The sequence below is a fragment of the Pristiophorus japonicus genome, unplaced genomic scaffold (genome assembly GCF_044704955.1).
Source record: "Pristiophorus japonicus isolate sPriJap1 unplaced genomic scaffold, sPriJap1.hap1 HAP1_SCAFFOLD_534, whole genome shotgun sequence".
In the NCBI taxonomy this organism is placed as follows: domain Eukaryota; kingdom Metazoa; phylum Chordata; class Chondrichthyes; family Pristiophoridae; genus Pristiophorus; species Pristiophorus japonicus.
The window spans coordinates 258421-275902 of NW_027254441.1; the positions used below are offsets into that span (position 1 = coordinate 258421).

Here is a 17482-nt window from a genome sequence, read left to right on the forward strand (position 1 = left end):
TACCAAAGGGGATAACCTGACATTTTACCACATTATAGTCCATCTGCCAGATTTTTGCCCACTCACTGAGCCTATCCAAATCCCTTTGTAGATTCTTTGCGTCCTCCTCACAACTTGCTTTCCACCTATCTTTGTATCAGCAGCAAATTTGGCTGCATTACACTAAGTCCCTTCATCCAAGTCATTAATATAAATTATAAATAGTTGAAGCCCCTGCACTGATCCCTGCACACCACTAGTTACAGTTTGCCAACCTGAAAATGACCCATTTATCCTAACTCTCTGTTTTCTGTTAGTTAACCAATCCTCTATCCATGCTAATATATTACCCCTAACCCCGTGAGTTCTTAGCTTGTGCAGTAACCTTTTGTGTGGCACCTTATCGAATGCTTTCTGGAAATCCAAATGTATGACATGAACGGGTTCTCCTTTATCCACTCTGCTCGTTACATCCTCAAACAACTCCAGCAACTTTGTCAAACATGATTTCCCTTTCATAAAACCATGCTGACTCTGCTTGACTGCAATATGATTTTCTAAATGTCCTGCTACTACTTCCTTAATGATAGGCTCCAGTATTTTCCCAATGACATGGTAGGCGAACTGGTCTATAGTTTCCTGCTTTCTGTCTCCGTCTCTTAAATAGGAATGTAACATTTGCAGTTTTCCAGTCCGCTGGGACCTTTCCAGAATTCAGGGAATTTTGGTAGATTACAACCAATGCATCCACTATCTCTGCAGCTACTTCTTTTAAGACCCGAGGATGTCATCAGGTCCAGGGGACTTGTCCACCTTTAGTCCCATTAGTTTGCTGAGTACTTTATATCTAGTGATAGTGACTGTTTTAAGTCCCCCCTCCCCCCACCCCTCACCACCACAATAGCTCCTTGATTATCAACTGTTGGGATGTTTTTAGTGTCCTCTACCGTGAAGACCAATACAAAATATTTGTTCAAAATCTCTGCCATTTCCGTGTTTCCCAATATTAATTCTCCAGTCTCATCCTCTAAAGGACCAATGTTTACTTTAGCTACTTGGTTCCTTTTTATATACCTGTAGAAGCTCTTACTGATATTTCTTTCTAGTTTGCTCTCAACTGCTATCTTCCCTGTCATCATTTTTTTTAGTCGTCCTTTGCTGGTTTCTAACAATTTCCCAATCCTCTGGCCTTCCAATATCCTACACAACATTGTTCGCCTTTTTTTCAATTTGATACCATCCTTTACTTCCTTAGTTAGCCAGGGATGGTTCAGCCTTCTCTAAGCATCTTTATTTCTCACGAATAAATCTTTGCTGAGAGTTATGAAATATCTCCTTAAATGTTTGCCACTGCATTTCTGCAGTCTTACCCTTTAACATACTTTCCCAGTCCACGTGGTGTCAGTGACACTGGTGTGCCGACAGGGTGGATGAGCGAGTGAATCCCTTCCCACACTCTGAGCAGAACGACCTCTCTCTGGTGTGACTGTAGCGATGAGTTTCCAACAGGGATGGGTAATTGAATCTCTTCCCACAGTCCCCACATTTCCACGGTTTCTCCATGGTGCGGGGTGTCCGTGTGTCTCTCCAGGTTGGACGATCAGTTGAAGCCTGGTCCCCACAGAACATGTGTACGGTTTCTCCCCACTGTGAATGGTGCGATGTTTTTTCAGGCTGTGTAACTGGTTAAAGCTCTTTCCACAGTCAGTGCACTGGAACAATCTCATTCGGGTGTGTGTGTCTCGGTGCTTTTCCAGTCACACTGATATTTGAAATCTTTTCCCACAGGCAGAACAGGCAAACATTTCTTCTTCCACTTTCAAAGACCGATGATATTCAGGTCCTGATGAATTGAGTGACTCCGTCAGATTTGGTTTGGTTTGAGTTTCCTGTCTGTAAATCCTCCCCTTCTAATACCCTGTAAAAGAGTTCACAAAAGTCATCACTAAGTCCTGGGCCGAAAATCAAAACAGACAATTCCAGCTTCCATGGAATATTCTTTCCTCTCTTGTTCCCACAAACATGTGATCCAATCAAATTAAAAGGCGGCAAAATAAGCAACAAAAGCAAAGGGCACCTTCGCAAATAAACCAGAATGTTGTTCCCAGTGTGTATGAGATACTCCGTACCCTGAGGTGCCACCGGTCACGGAAGGCATCAAGGAACCAGTGCACACCGCATGTTCCCTCTGCAGGGCCATCCGAGCACCGACAAGACAAAAGACCACAAGAATTAAGCGCAAGAATAAGCCATACGGTCCCTCAGACCTGTTCCACCATTCACTATGATCATGGCTGATCTTCAACCTCAGCTCCACTTTCCTGCCTGATCTCCATATCCCTTGATTCCCCTAGAGTCCAACAATCTATCTATCTCAGTCTTGAATATACTCAACACCCACAGCCCTTTGGGGTGGAGAATTCCGAAGATTTACAACCCTCTGAGCGAAGAAATTCCTCCTCATCTCAGTCTTATATGGCCGACTCCCTTATTCTGAGACTGTGGGCCCTATTTGGAGACTCTCCAGTCAGGGGAAACAACCTCTTAGCATCTACCCTGTCAGTCCCCCTCAGAATTTTACATGTTTCAATGAGATTCCCTCTTATTCTTCTAAACTCCGGAGCGTATAGGCGCATACTGCTCAATCCCTCCTCATAGGACAATCCCCCTATCCCGGGAATCAATCTGGTGAACCTTCATTGCACTCTCTCTAAGGCAAGTATATCCTTCCTCAGATAAGGAGATCAAAACTGTGCACAGTATTGCAGGTGTGGTTTCACCAAGGCCTTGTACAATTGTAGCAAGACTTCCTTACTCTTGTACTCCAACCCCCTGGCAATAAAGGCCAACATGCCTTTCTGATTGCTTGCCGTACCTGCATGCCAGCGCTCTGTGTTTCCTGTACGAGGACACCTAAATCTCTCTGAACACCAACATTTATTAGTTTTTCACCATTTAAAAAATATTCCGTTTTTCTATTCTTCCTACCAAAGTGAACAACCTCACATTTCCCCACATTATACTCCATCTGCCACCTTATTGCCCACTCTCTTGACCTGTCCATAATCCCTTTGCAGGCTCTTTGCATCCTTCTCACAGCGTACTTTCCCACCTGGCTTTGTATCGTCAGCAAACTTGGATACATTGTACTTGATCCTGTCATCCAAGTCTTTAATATAGATTGTAAATAGCTGAGGCCAAAGCAAAGCTAAGACCAAAGCTGACCGATCCTTGCAGTACCCCACTAGTTACAGCCCGCCAACATGGCCCGTGTATCCCGACTCTCTGTCCGTTAACCAATCCTCTATCCGTGCTAATATATTACCCCCAACTCCGTGAGCTCTCAATTAGCATTTTATGTGGCACATCAAATGAGTTTTGGAAATCCTGCAACATTACAGCCACTGGTTCCCCTTCATCCACCCTGCTGCTGACATCCTCAAAAAGCTTAATAAATGTATTAAAGACGATTTCCCTCCCACAAGACCATGTTGAGTGCAGACTGAGAGCCTGATTTTCTCAGTGCCCTGTTACACTTGTGTAGTAATGGATTGCAGCATTTCCCCCCAGGACTGATGTCAGACTAACTGGCCCCGAGTTGCCCGTTTTCTCTCTCCCTCCTTCCCTGACCGTGGAGGAGAGGCAGGCAGCCAGAGTGAGCCAGCCTCTGGGCCTGTCACCGCGGGGGGGCGGGGGGGACAAACCCGGGCTCAGCCTGTGGGCTGTGATTGGGGCCTGAGGCCTACAGCGAGTGTGGGTAAAGCTCCCCGGCCCACCCGCGGGTCCACACCCTCCGCCGCCCCCACAATCTCCTCCCGCCTCCCCGAAGGGTCTGACCCACTCGAGCTCGGGGCAAACGCCGGAGCCGCAGGTTGTTGTTGGGGGCCTGAGGCCTACCCCGGGTGTTTAGAAAGCCTCCCCGCCGGTTCCGGGGCTCCCCTGCGCCGCCTCCCCTTCATCCTCCTCCCCGCTCCGGAACCTTCTCTCCGCCTCCGGCCGTTGGGCGGCGCGCGCACTCGAGCGGCACGTGACCCGGGCCCACGGCCTGATTGACGGGAGCTCCTGACCAATGGGGAGTGAGATCGCGGGAACAGTGCGCGGGCGGCCGGGGGTGACGCGCGCTGGAACGTGCCCATGAAAAGTGCAACTTGGTTCTCCTGAGTGAGGGAGGCTGGGGGTCAAGGTTGATTTGATTCTGTGCTGACCCTTGACCTCCCTTGCTCCCCAGTGCAGACCAGGAGAGGTTTCACATTCCAGCTGCTCACTGTGGGGTTGTCAGCGGATCCCAGCCTGGGCTGCAGTTGGGGAGACTGCAGTTAACCTCAGTGCCCGGGGCTCCTGCTACTGATCACTGTCCACTCACCCCAGCAGCAAAGGCCAAGTCTGCAAAGGGGGCGTTGTTTTGGACTGTGATGCCCCCAAGGTTGAATAGGCTGCCAACAATCACTGCATACCCTCACACATTGGCCCTTTGGACGGACACCAGAAGGCAACCAGTGATTGTGGAACTCCTCACTGTAGAGGAATAGGAGGATATGTTGATCGGGTGGGAGGAGGGTCGTGTGGAGTTTAAACCCTGACATGGACCAGTTGGGCCGAATGGCCTGTTTCTGTGCTGTGTTCTATATAATACCATGAAAGGTTAAATCAAGGGAATCAGCAAAAACAAAAACTTGTATTGCTATAATGCCTTTAATGTGTAAAATGTCCCAAGGATTTTCACAGAGTATTATAAGACAAAAACTTGACACCAAGCCACATAAACAGATATCAGGGCAGGTGACCAAAAGCTTGGTCAAATACATAGGTTTTCAGGAGCAGATTAAAGGAGGAATGAGAGGCGGAGAGGTTTTAGAGATTGGGGTCAAGGCAACAGAAGGTTGAGCGATTACCATCAGGGATGCTGAAGAAGGCAGAATTAGAGGAGAGCAGATATCTCAGCGGTTGTGGGGCTGGGGAGATTACAGAGATAGGGAGGGGCGAGGCCATGGAGGGATCTGAAAACAAGCATGAACATTTTGAAATCGAGGCGTTGCTTAACCAGGAAGAATGTAGGTCAGCGATGCTTCCCCAGCATTCTAGGCACACTGGCCTTCCCTCGTTCACCTGGACTTTGCTGGCTGCGATATTTCATCCTGCGACCTCGCTTCCACTTGCTTCTGCAAGAAAAAAACAAAAGGAGAAATAGCACCGCTCTGTGAGAGGTCTTCCCTCCACAGCTCAAACTGAGGTTATATGGATTACATTTCCCTTCCCGAATGCTTGAGCAGCAACTCCTATCTATTTAGATAGTCAATTTTATTTTCACACAAACCTATGTCCAGCCTTTGTGATTGAACAATACAAAAGGTATCTGCAATGTGTTTCCTGCAAGTTCTTTATCTTCCCTCTCGAGCAATCTGTCGTGGAAGATAACACATGATTCCAAATCATTCATTCCAGGCATTTTTTTCAAAAAGTCTTACATTCAATTTTGTCACCATGCTGTGGTAGTCAAGATCCATTACTGCAGATAAGAAGTTGAACATAACTGGAGTTCTTCTTTTTGTTCCAGCAAAGATCAAAGTCGTTTACAGCTTGAAGTTATTTCCAAATTAAAGGACCCTCTCGGTAACTTTGCACCATCATCATCATCATCATCATCATCGACAGTCCCTCGAAATGAGGATGACTTGCTTCCACGCGAAAAGGGATGAGTTCACAGGTTTTTCAATGAAGGACCTAATATTCCGGATCCCAAACTACATCCTGAAGGGTGGAAGATGCCTGTGCATGGATTTTTTTAATGTGTGGTTGCACACCAGCCACCCCCTACTCTCCAACTGCTCGCCCCAACCCCTCCTCCACCCCCTCACCCCCAACCCCCCTCACCACAACCCCTCCTCCACCCCCTCACCCCAAGCCCTCTTTCACCCCCTCACCCCAACCCCTCTCACCCCAACCCCTCCTTCACTCCCTCACCGCAACCCCCCTCACCCCAACCCCTCCTTCACTCCCTCACCCCAACCCCCTTCACTCCAACCCCCATCACCCCAACCCCTCCTTCACTCCATCACTGCCACCCCCTCACCCCAACCCCTCCTTCACTCCCTCATCCCAACCCCTCTCACCCCAACCCCCCTCACCCCAATCCCCCCTTCACTCCCTCACCCCAACCCCCCTCACCCCAACCCCTCCTTCACTTCTCACCCCAAACTCCCTCACCCCAACTCCTCCTTCACTCCCTCACCCCAACCCCCCTCACTCCAACCCCCTCACCCCAACCCCTCCTTCACCCCCTGACCCCAGCCCCCCTCACCCCAACCCCCCTCACTCCTACTCTGTAACCCCCCCTCACCCCAACCCCCCTCACACCAAACCCTCCTTCACCCCAACCCCTATTTCACACATACAATTTCATTTTGACCATCAATTATACCAATGATCCACATTGGAGGTAAATATCAGGAGCTTCTGTGTAATGGTGAGGTGATCACTGGACAATAAAGCTCAGAGACTGGTGGGGGGCTGCTCATTATCCTCGTTGTGATTTAGTCCCCTTTCCCACTGAATACTGCGGACAGACATGGTCACCTTGGTAACAGAATGGTCAGTGTGACATCACTTTCTAAACAAGACCACACAAGACAATGGGTTATCAATAAATGGTAAAGGTATTAAACAGTCTGCAATTACATTGTAAAAAAATGGAAATAAAATGCTGGAAAATCATTGGTGAAGATAATTTATCTCTGAAATTGACTAGCAAATATTAAAAATGATGTGCTTTGTATACACAAACACTATATATATATATATATATAAAGAAAAAAATATATATGCAATATATATATATTTATATGCTATGATATATATATAGACTTTGTGTGCTCATTTCAGTTGTTCTGCGTAACCTGATGCGATCAACATTCTATGATCTTTAGCCCATCCAGTGGTTGCTGGATCAGGATATAAAGAGACCGCGCGCTGTTCCTCCTCCCACTGCCAGGGGGAATGGGGCAGATATTTACAGGGACAGGGACTCCCCTTTCTCTGCCTCATTATAGTTAAAGGGACAGTCCAGTTTATCTTGGGGTGTCGGAGGACTTCACTAACAGAGCTCCCATCAACAGTCGCTCCTTTCTGTACTGTGCAGTGATTGTAAAGCTGTCTATTTCAGTGACTTGAGCCTTTCTAAAATGTCTCACTGCGTTTGATGATCCACTTGTATAATTTGGAAAGATTTCAGAATTGTGCAGTGTGATGAAGGTGTTGGTTAAAGGTGGAGTCAAATTTGTTTCAAAATATTCTGTTCTAACCCTCCCCCAACCCCCAAAATTTTAGAACACTGCAATACTGACTGGGAAGTTCCCAAGTTCAATCCATGATCTGGGCTGTGAGTTGATCTGAGCCAAGGCAGCAGTTCAGGGATTATAATCGTCCTCAGTAAATATGAGTAAAAATCAGCCAGTGTCCCTACTGTTCGTACCGATCCAGTGACCTCAACTGGGAAGTATGTGGATGTCATTTGAGGACAGGATTTGAAGCTGTGATGCCTACCATAGTGGAAATCCTGCTGGCACTCACTGAGTCGACTGACGATGAGGCACTAGAGGTTAACTAATGTCTGTGGAATGGCATACAGCCAGATTCAGCACTTTCTGGAGATAATAAATCTCAGATGATGAAAGGAATGTTGAATTTAGACAGTGAGGATGGAGGGAGAGTGTCTAGAATAAGGAATTTACAGCTTAGGGGGGACATGAGGGAACAGAATGTTCTGTGGAATCTAGAATTGTCTGTTCTGAATTTCTATCCTGGATTTAAAGTAACAATGTTTGTAAGCACCATTTATTTGCAGGGTATTAGAAGGGGAGGATCTGCAGCTGGGAAACTCAATCCAAACATTGCGTCAAGATTTGACAGATTCCCGGATTGATCAGGATCACCTTATCATCAGCCTTTGTAAAAACACCAATCACAGCGGGGAGAAACAGGACACATGTTGTGTGTGTGGATACACCTTCAACCAATCGTTCAGCCTGTGAGACTCGTGCACCCACCTGACTCAACACTGTAAATGTGGGGACAGTGGGAATGGATGCTGTTGTACATGGAAAGTGATTCAGTCGCTCATCTCACCAACTGACATTTGAGTAATTAGATAACAGACTTTTTCCTGTGAATATAGAGCTGGGTTATTGGGCCGTAATGTGTTTACTTATTCATCCTGTTGACTCTAAATCTTTGCCAATTATTTGATGTGATTGGTTTACATGTACGTATCTTTAAAAATATGTTTGCTGAGTGGATTCAAATACAAATTGAAACCAGGTTTGCAGCGTGATGCTCCGAAGGTGAGAGAGATGCTATGGGGCACACACTAAGTGCAGTATCTGAAGGTGATTAACAGACTGGGTTTTATGTTTAGTGATCCCGGGCGTGTTACCGACACCTTCCCTGATACCAAGGCTAGGAGATCAACTCTGGAAGGTATGGGAAACTGGGACTTACCCCTGAGAGTAACCAAAGGTATAAGAACTAAAATAATCCAGAGTTAGAGAGGAGAAAAGGCCCAAAATGGAGCAGTCAGTAACAGGATGTCAATTAGTCACTTCTTAATTTGGAGACATCAAATATCGATACACTCTGTTATTTGAAATATCAAAATATTAAACTCCAGCCCAGTTATAGGGGTTATTAACATCAGCACAAACAATCCCCAACTGACAGAATGAACATGATTCAGTTAGGATGTGATTAACAGCAGCAATAAGAGTAGAATCCAACCCCTGCAGTCACTTGTGAACTCGCTGGTGTCTCAGCAGGTCGGATGAATGAGTGAATCCCTTCCCGCAGGTGAACAGTCTCTCCCCAGTGTGACAGTGATGATGCATTTCCAGCTTGCAAGGTTGGGTTCAGTTCTGCAACCGCTGTGCGCAGAGTGAGAATAAACTCAATGAGCTGCTGATTTTCTCTACTGGGTCTTCTGTGCTGGCCCAATAGGGTGAGCCCAGGCTGGCCCAATAGGGTGAGCCCGGGCTGGCCCAATAGGGTGTGCCTGGGCTGGCCCAATAGGGTGTGCCTGGGCTGGCCCAATAGGGTGAGCCCGGGCTGGCCCAATAGGGTGAGTCGGGCTGGCCCAATAGGGTGAGTCCAGGCTGGCCCAATAGGGTGAGTCCGGGCTGGCCCAATAGGGTGAGCCCGGGCTGGCCCAATAGGGTGAGCCCGGGCTGGCCCAATAGGGTGAGCCCAGGCTGGCCCAATGGGGTGATGTAATGACCAGAACTGTGTGAGTACTCCAGCTGTGTCTTAACTAGTGTTTTACACAGTTCTATCATAACCTCCAGAGGGAGGTGGGGGTCTGGAACTTACTGCCTGAAAGAATAGTAGAGGCAGAAACCCTCATCGTATTTACAAAAGTACTTGGATATGCACTGGAAGTGCATTAACCTCCAAGGCTACGGACCAAGAGCTGGAAAGTGAGATTCGGCTGGATAGCTCTTTTTCAGCCACACAGACATGATGGGCCTCATGACCTCGTTCTGTGTTGTAAACTGCTATGAGTCCATGTCGCTAATCCTCTCCTGTCTGATATAAACCAACCCCACAGTCACTGACACCAATCTTCTCGTGTCTGATATAAACCAACCTCACAGTCACTGACACCAATCCCTTCCTGTCTGATATAATGTTGTGAAAGACAGCGGAAGACCAGAAGATTGGGAATTTTTTAGAAACCAGCAAAGGATGACAAAAAAATGATAAAGACAGAGAAGATAGCACATGAGAGCAAATTAGCAAGAAATATAAAAACAGACATTAAGAGCTTCTACAGGTATATAAAAAGGAAATGAGTAGCTAAAGTAAACGTTGATCCCTTAGAGGATGAGACTGAAGAATTAATAACGGGAAACACGGAAATGGCAGAGATTTTGAACAAATATTTTGTATTGTTCTTCATGGTAGAGGACACTAAAAACATCCCAACAGTTAATAATCAAGGAGCTATTGCGGTGGTGAGGGTGGGGTGAGGGGGGACTTAAAACAGTCACTATCACTAGAGATAAAGTACTCAGCAAACAAATGGGACTAAAGATGGACAAATCCCCCGGACCTGATGGCATGCATCCTAGGGTCTTAAAAGAAGTGGCTGCAGAGATAGTGGATGCACTGGTTGTAATCTACCAAAATTACCCGAATTCTGGAGAGGTCCCAGCAGACTGGAAAACTGCAAATGTAACACCCCTACTCAAGTAAGGGGGGGAGGCAGAGAGCAGGAAACCATAGACCAGTTAGCCTACCATCGGTCATTGGGAAAATACTGGAATGCATCATTAAGGAATTAGTAGCAGGACATTTAGAAAATCATATTGCAGTCAAGCAGAGTCAGCATGTTTTATGAAAGGGAAATCATGGTTAATAAATTTGCCGGAGTTGCTTGGCGATTAAATGAGCAGAGTGCATAAAGGAATACCAGTTGAAGTTGTATATTTGCATTTCCAGAAAGCATTCGATAAGGTGCCACACAAAAGGTTACTGCACAAGCTAAGAGCTCACGGGGTTGGGGGTAATATATCAGAATGGATAGAGGATTGGCTAAGTAACAGAAAACAGAGAGTCGGTATAAATGGGTCGTTTTCTGGTTGGCAAACTGTAACGAGTGAGGTGCTGCAGGGATCAGTGCTGGGACCTCAACTATTTACAATTTATATTAATGACTTGGATGAAGGGACCAAGTGTAACACAGTCAGATTTGCTGATGATACAAAGATAGGTGGGAAACCAAGTTGTGAGGAAGATGCAAATAATCTAGAAAGGGATATGGATAGGATAATGAGGTACCAACGATATAGGCAAAAAAATGGGATGAGGTCCAACAAGCTGAATTGAGGGAGCTAGGAGTTAAATTAAAAAGTAGGACCTCAAAGGTAGTAATCTCAGGATTGTTACCAGGGCCACATGCTAGTCAGAGTAGAAATAGCAGGATAGTTAAGATGAATAAGTTTCTTGAGGAATCGTGCAAGAGGGAGGGATTTAAATTCCTGGGACATTGGAACCGGTTCTGGGGGAGGTGGGACCAATACAACCGGTCTGCACCTGGGCAGGACCGGAACTGATGTCTGAGAGGGAGTGTTTGCTAGTGCTGTTGGGGAGGGTTTAAACTAATACAGCAGGGGGATGGGAATCTATGCAGGGAGACAAAGGGAAGTAAAATGGGGGCAGAAGCAAAAGGTAGAAAGATGATAAGGAAAAGTGGAGGGCAGAGAAATCAAAGGCAAAAATCAAAAAGGGCCACATTACAACATAATTCTAAAAGCACAAAGAGTGTTAAAAAAACAAGCCTGAAGACTGTGTTTCAATGTGAGGAGCATTCATAATAAGGCGCAGATAGCTGTTAATGGATATGATGTAATTGGGATTATGGAGACATGGCTCCAGGGTGACTAAGGCTGGTAACTCAACATCCAGGGGTATTTAATATTCAGGAAGGATAGACAGAAAGGAAAAGGAGGTGGGGTAGTGTTGCTGGTTAAAGAGGAGATTAACACAATAGTAAGAAGGACATTAGCTTGGATGATGTGAAATCTGTATGGGTGGAGCTGCAGAACATCAAATGGCAGAAAACGCTAGTAGGACTTGTGCACAGACCACCAAACAGTAGTAGGGAGGTTGGGTATGGCATCAAACAGGAAATTAGGGATGCGTGCAATAAAGGTACAGCAGTTATCATGGATGACTTTAATCTACATATAGATTGGGCTAACCAAACTGGTAGCAATACAGTGGAGGAGCATTGCCTGGAGTGTATAAGGGATGGTTTTCTCGACCAATATGCCAAGGAACCAACTAGAGAGCTGGCCATCCGAGACTGGGTGTTGTGTAATGAGAGAGGATTAATTAGCACTCTTGTTGTGCGAGTCCCCTTGGGGAAGAATGACATTAATATGGCAGAATTCTTCATTAAGGTGGAGAGTGACACAGTTAATTCAAAGACTAGGGTCCTGAACTTAAAGAAAGGTCCCTTCGATGGTATGAGACATGAATTGTCCAGGATAGACGAGCTAATGATAATTAAAGGGTTGATGGTGGATAGGCAATGGCAGACATTTAAAGATCACACGGATGAACTTCAACAATTGTACATCCTTGTCTGGCGTAAAAATAAAATGGGAAAGGTGGCTCAACCGTGGCTAACAAGGGAAATTAGGGATAGTGTTAAATCCAAAGAAGAGCCATATAAATTAGCCAGAAAAAGCAGCACACCTGAGGACTAGGAGAAATTTAGAATTCAGCAGAGGAGGACAAAGGGTTTAATAAGGAGGGGGAAAATCATCATCATAGGCAATCCCTCAAAATGAGGATGACTTGCTTCCACGCCAAAAAAGGATGTTTCAATAAAGGATCTAATAATCCAGGTCCTGAACTACATCCTGAAGGGAGGAAGATGCCTGTGCATGGATTTTTTTAACGTGTGGTGGCCATTGCACAGAAGCCACCACATAGGCTTGACAGAGCTAGGTCTTGGTCCAGTGGCGAGGATTAACCAGGACTGGAGACCAGCTCTGCCGCATGGACCTAGTGCGCACCCATATCGCAGTCTGGGCTGGCCCGTGCTGCCTCTGGGCCTGTGGCCCCGAACTCACACCTCTCCTGGGCCCCAATCACGTCCCTCGCTGCTCCTTCGCCCCGACCTCGCTGCTCCTGCTGCACCGACCCACGGTCCAATCATCAACCTGGACCTTGATGACATCACTCTTTGCTGCCTTTGCAGCTCACGCTGCTCCCTGAAGCTGCATGCCTCCACGCTGCTCCCTGGGCAGCACACTGCTCCTTTTATGGCCCTGACCTGCCATAACATACCTCGATCTTCCAATATAACATGGACAGGGTATCTGGTCATTTATCACATTGCTGTTTGTGGGAGATTGCTGTGTTCAAATTGGCTGCTGTGTTTCCCACATTACAACAATGACTACACTCAAAAGTACTTCATTGGCTGTAAAGCGTTTGAGACGTTTGGTGGACATGAAAGGCGCTATATCAATGCAAGTCTTTCTTTTTTAATACAAAAGCAAAATACTGCAGATGCTGAAATCTGAAATAATAACAAACTGCTGGAAATCTCAGCAGGTCAGGCAACATCTGAGAGAAAAAATAGAGTATGAGAGGAAGCTTGCAGGAAACATAAAAACTGACTGCAAAAGCTTCTATTGATATGTGAAGAGAAAAAGATTAGTGAAAACAAGCGTAGGTCGCTTGCAGTCAGAATCAGGTAAATTTATAATGGGGAACAAAGAAATGGCAGGCCAATTGAACAAATACTTTGGTTCTGTCTTCACTAAGGAAGACACAAATAACCTTTCAGAAATATTAGGGGACCAAAGGTCTAGCGAGAAGGGGGAACTGAAGGAAATCCTGATTAGTCAGGAAATTGTGTTATGGAAATTTATGGGATTGAAGGCCGATAAATCCCCAGGGCCTGATAGACTGCATCCCAGAGTACTTAAGGAAATGGTCCTAGAAATAGTGGATGCATTGGTGGTCATTTTCCATCATTCTATCGACTTTGGATCAGTTCCTATGGATTTAAGGGTAGCGAGTGTAATACCACTTTTTTTAAAAGTGAGGGAGAAAACGGAATTAGAGACCGGTTAGCCTGACATCAGTAGTGGGGAAAATGTTGGAATCAATTATTAAAGATGTAACAGCAGCGCATTTGGAAAGCAGTGACAGGATCGGTCCAAGTCAGCATGGATTTATGAAAGGGAAATCATGCTTGACAAATCTTCTCGAATTTTTTGAGAATGTAACAAGTAGAGTGGACAAGGGAGAGCCAGTGGATGTGGTGTATTTGGACTTTCAAAAGGCTTTTGACAAGATCCCACAAAAGAGATTAGTGTGCAAAATTAAAGCACATGGTATTGGGGGTAATGTATTGACGTGGATAGAGAACTGGTTGGCAGACAGGAAGCAAAGAGTAGGCATAAATGGGTCCTTTTCAGAATGGCAGGTAGTGACTAGTGGGTTACCACAAGGTTCAGTGCTGGGGCCTCAGCTATTTACAACATACATTAATGATTTAGACGAAGGAATTGAATGTAATCTCTCCACGTTTGCAGATGACACTAAGCTGACTGGCAGTGTGAGCTGTGAGGAGGATTCTAAGAGGCTGCAGGGTGGCTTGGACAGGTTGCATGAGTGGGCAAATGCATGGCAGATGCAGTATGATGTAGATAAATGTGAGGTTATCCACTTTGGTGGCAAAAACATGAAGGCAGAATATTATCTGAATGGTGACAGATTAGGAAAAGGGGAGGTGCATCGAGATCTGAGTGTCATGGTACATCAGTCATTAAAAGTTGGCATGCAGGTACAGCAGGCAGTGAAGAAAGCAAATGGCATGTTGGCCTCATAGCGAGAGGATTTGCGTATAGCAGGGAAGTCTTACTGCAGTTGTACAGGGCCTTGGTGAGGCCACACCTTGAATATTGTGTACAGTTTTAGTCTCCTATTCTGAGGATGGACATTCTTGCTATGGAGTGCAGCGAAGGTTCACGAGACTGATTCCTGGGATGGCAGGACTGACATATGAAGAAAGACTGGATCGACTAGGCTTATATTCACTGGAATTTAGAAGAATAAGAGTGGATCTCATAGAAACATAAAATTCTGACGGGATTGGACGGGTTAGATGCAGGAAGAATGTTCCGGATGTTGGGAAAGTCCAGAACCAGGGGTCACAGTCTAAGGATAAGGGGTAAGCCAATTAAGACTGAGATGAGGAGAAACTTCTTCACTCAGAGAATTATGAACCTGTGGAATTCTCTACCACAGAAAGTTGTTCAGGCCAGTTCGTTATATTCAAAAGGAGTTAGATGTGGCTCTTACAACTAAAGGGATCAAGGGGTATGGGGAGAAAGCATTGAATGGTGGTGCAGGCTCGAAGGGCCAAATGGCCTACTCCTGCACCTATTTTCTATGTTTCTATAATGAGCAAAAATCTGGCAGATGGACCATAATGTGGTAAAATGTCAGGTTATCCCCTTTGGTAGGAAAAAGAAAAAACAAAATTATTTAAATGGGGACTATTGCAAAATGCTGTAGTACATAGGGATCTGGAAGTTCTTCTACATGAAACTCAAAAAGTTAGCATGCAAATACAGCAAGTAATCAGGAAGACAAATGGAATGCTGGCCTTTATTGCAAGGGGGATGGAGTATGAAAGTAGGGAAGTCCTGCTACACCTGCACAGGGCATTGGTAAGACCACACCTGGAGCACTGCGCACAGTTTTGGTCTGGACTTGTCTCTATTCCCGTGCCGAGGGGATTGCTGCACCAGATGGGAGGGGCAACATTTGGGGACACGGATTCCCCATCAATTCCCATTCCCCTTCTTTCTGGTGGATAATGGAGGGGCCACTGTGTGTAATGTGCAAGTCAGTAAGAATTGTCAGTAAGCTCTTTCTAATTGGACATTTTATTCAGTAGAAACTATCACACACTATTGTAGATTTTGTACCAAAAATCAATTTAGTATTAAAGTAAAAGTTCATAATTTTATTGCAAACTAACTTTCTGTTGAGAGTTGCTGAATTAAGGGGAACGATAACACACAGCATTTCTTAAATGGACACTGCAGCCCCGAGAACACAATCAGTAATGTATCCAGAATATTAAAGTCCAGCCCAGTTCATTAACAGCAGCAGAAACAAACCCCAACTGTCAGAATGAACATAATTCAGTTGGGATGTGATTAACCGCAGCAATAACAACAGATTCCAACTCCTGCAGTCACTTGTGAACTCGCTGGTGTCTCAGCAGGGTGGATGAACAAGTGAATGCCTTCCCACACTCAGAGCAGGTGAACGGCCTCTCCCCAGTGTGAACTCGCTGGTGTCTCAGCAGATCGGAAGAACAAATGAATCCCTTCCCACACTCAGAGCAGGTGAACGGCCTCTCCCCAGTGCGAACTCGCTGGTGTCTCGGCAGGCCAGATGACCGAGTAAACCGCTTCCCACACTCAGAGCAGGTGAACGGCCTCTCCCCAGTGTGAACTCGCTGGTGTATCAGCAGGGTGGATGACCGAGTGAATCCCTCCCCACACTCTGAGCAGGTGAATGGCCTCTCCCCAGTGTGAAGTTGCTGGTGTATCAGCAGGGTGGATGACCGAGTGAATCCCTCCCCACACTCTGAGCAGGTGAATGGCCTCTCCCCAGTGTGATCTCGCTGGTGTATCAGCAGGTTGGATGACCGAGTGAATCCCTCCCCACATTCTGAGCAGGTGAATGGCCTCTCCCCAGTGTGATCTCGCTGGTGTATCAGCAGGTTGGATGATCGGGTGAATCCCTGCCCACACTCAGAGCAGGTGAACGGCCTCTCCCCAGTGTGAACTCGCTGGTGTCTCAGCAGGATGGATGAATAAGTGAATCCCTTCCCACACTCAGAGCAGGTGAACGGACTCTCTCCGGTGTGAACTCGCCGGTGAGCTACAAGTTCGGATGACCCAGTGAATCCCTTCCCACACTCTGAGCAGGTGAACGGCCTCTCCCCAGTGTGAACTCGCTGGTGTCTCAGCAGGATGGATGAATAAGTGAATCCCTTCCCACATTCAGAGCAGGTGAACGGACTCTCCCCGGTGTGAACTCGCCGGTGAGCTACAAGTTCGGATGACCCAGTGAATCCCTTCCCACACTCTGAGCAGGTGAATGGCCTCTCCCCAGTGTGAACTCGCTGGTGTGTCAGCAGGTTGGATGCCTGAGTAAATCCCTTCCCACACTCTGAGCAGGTGAATGGCCTCTCCCCAGTGTGAACTCGCTGGTGTGTCAGCAGGTTGGATGACTGAGTAAATCCCTTCCCACACTCAGAGCAGGTGAACGGCCTCTCCCCAGTGTGACTGCGTCGATGAATTTCCAGCTGAGACGGTGATCCGAATACCTTCCCACAGTCACCACATTGCCACGGTTTCTCCATTGTGCGGGTATCCTTGCGGCTCTCGAGCTTGGACGATGGGTTGAAGCCTCGCCCATGCACAGAACACGTTTACAGTTTCTTCGCGCTGTGAATGGTGCGATGATTTTTCAGGCTGTTTAATTGGTTAAAGCTCTTTCCACAGGCAGTGCACTGGAACACTCACTCGGGTGTCGGTCTCGGTGCTTTTCCAGTCATACTGATATTTGAAATCTTTTCCAACAGACAGAACAGACAAACATTTCTCCTTCCACTTTCAAAGGCCGATGATATTCAGGTCCTGATGAATCGATTGACTCCGTCAGATCTTGACATGATGTTTGGTTTGTGTTTCCTGTCTGAAAATCTCCCCTTCTAATATTCTGTAAAAGGAGATAACAAAACTCATCGCTGTCAGTACAAGACAGAAATTCAGAATAGACACATCTAATTTCCATGGAACATTCTTTCCTCTCGTTCTTCCAAAGCTGTAAATCCCTATCCCACACATTGTCCCTCCTGCTGTGCTGAAATCGAAACCCATCGCACATTTCTAGACTGTTTCTCCTCCAC

At 46.4% G+C, this 17482-nt stretch overlaps 2 protein-coding genes across 6 annotated transcripts in view; both read right to left on the bottom strand.

Annotated features, from left to right (window-relative positions):
• The window catches only part of LOC139254094 (zinc finger protein 432-like), a 157446-nt gene extending 153437 nt beyond the window's left edge, over positions 1–4009 (bottom strand). For 3 of the 5 annotated variants that reach the window (XR_011591995.1, XR_011591996.1, XR_011591997.1), the window contains exons 1-2: positions 3877–3991; positions 1350–1897 (exon numbers count right to left, since the gene is read on the bottom strand). The gene's annotated coding sequence lies outside the window, so the exon portion shown is untranslated. Of the gene's footprint in view, positions 1–1349; positions 1898–3876 lie in introns of all 5 variants that reach the window. The other 2 variants (XM_070873637.1, XM_070873636.1) reach the window with 2 other exon arrangements.
• Positions 4010–15525: 11516 nt separating this feature from the next.
• Positions 15526–17254, bottom strand: LOC139254093 (zinc finger protein 432-like). The gene has a single exon (XM_070873635.1). It carries the CDS (start codon positions 16931–16933, stop codon positions 15755–15757), a length of 1179 nt encoding a protein of 392 aa, XP_070729736.1. The 5' UTR covers positions 16934–17254; the 3' UTR covers positions 15526–15754.
• Positions 17255–17482: the final 228 nt, after the last annotated feature.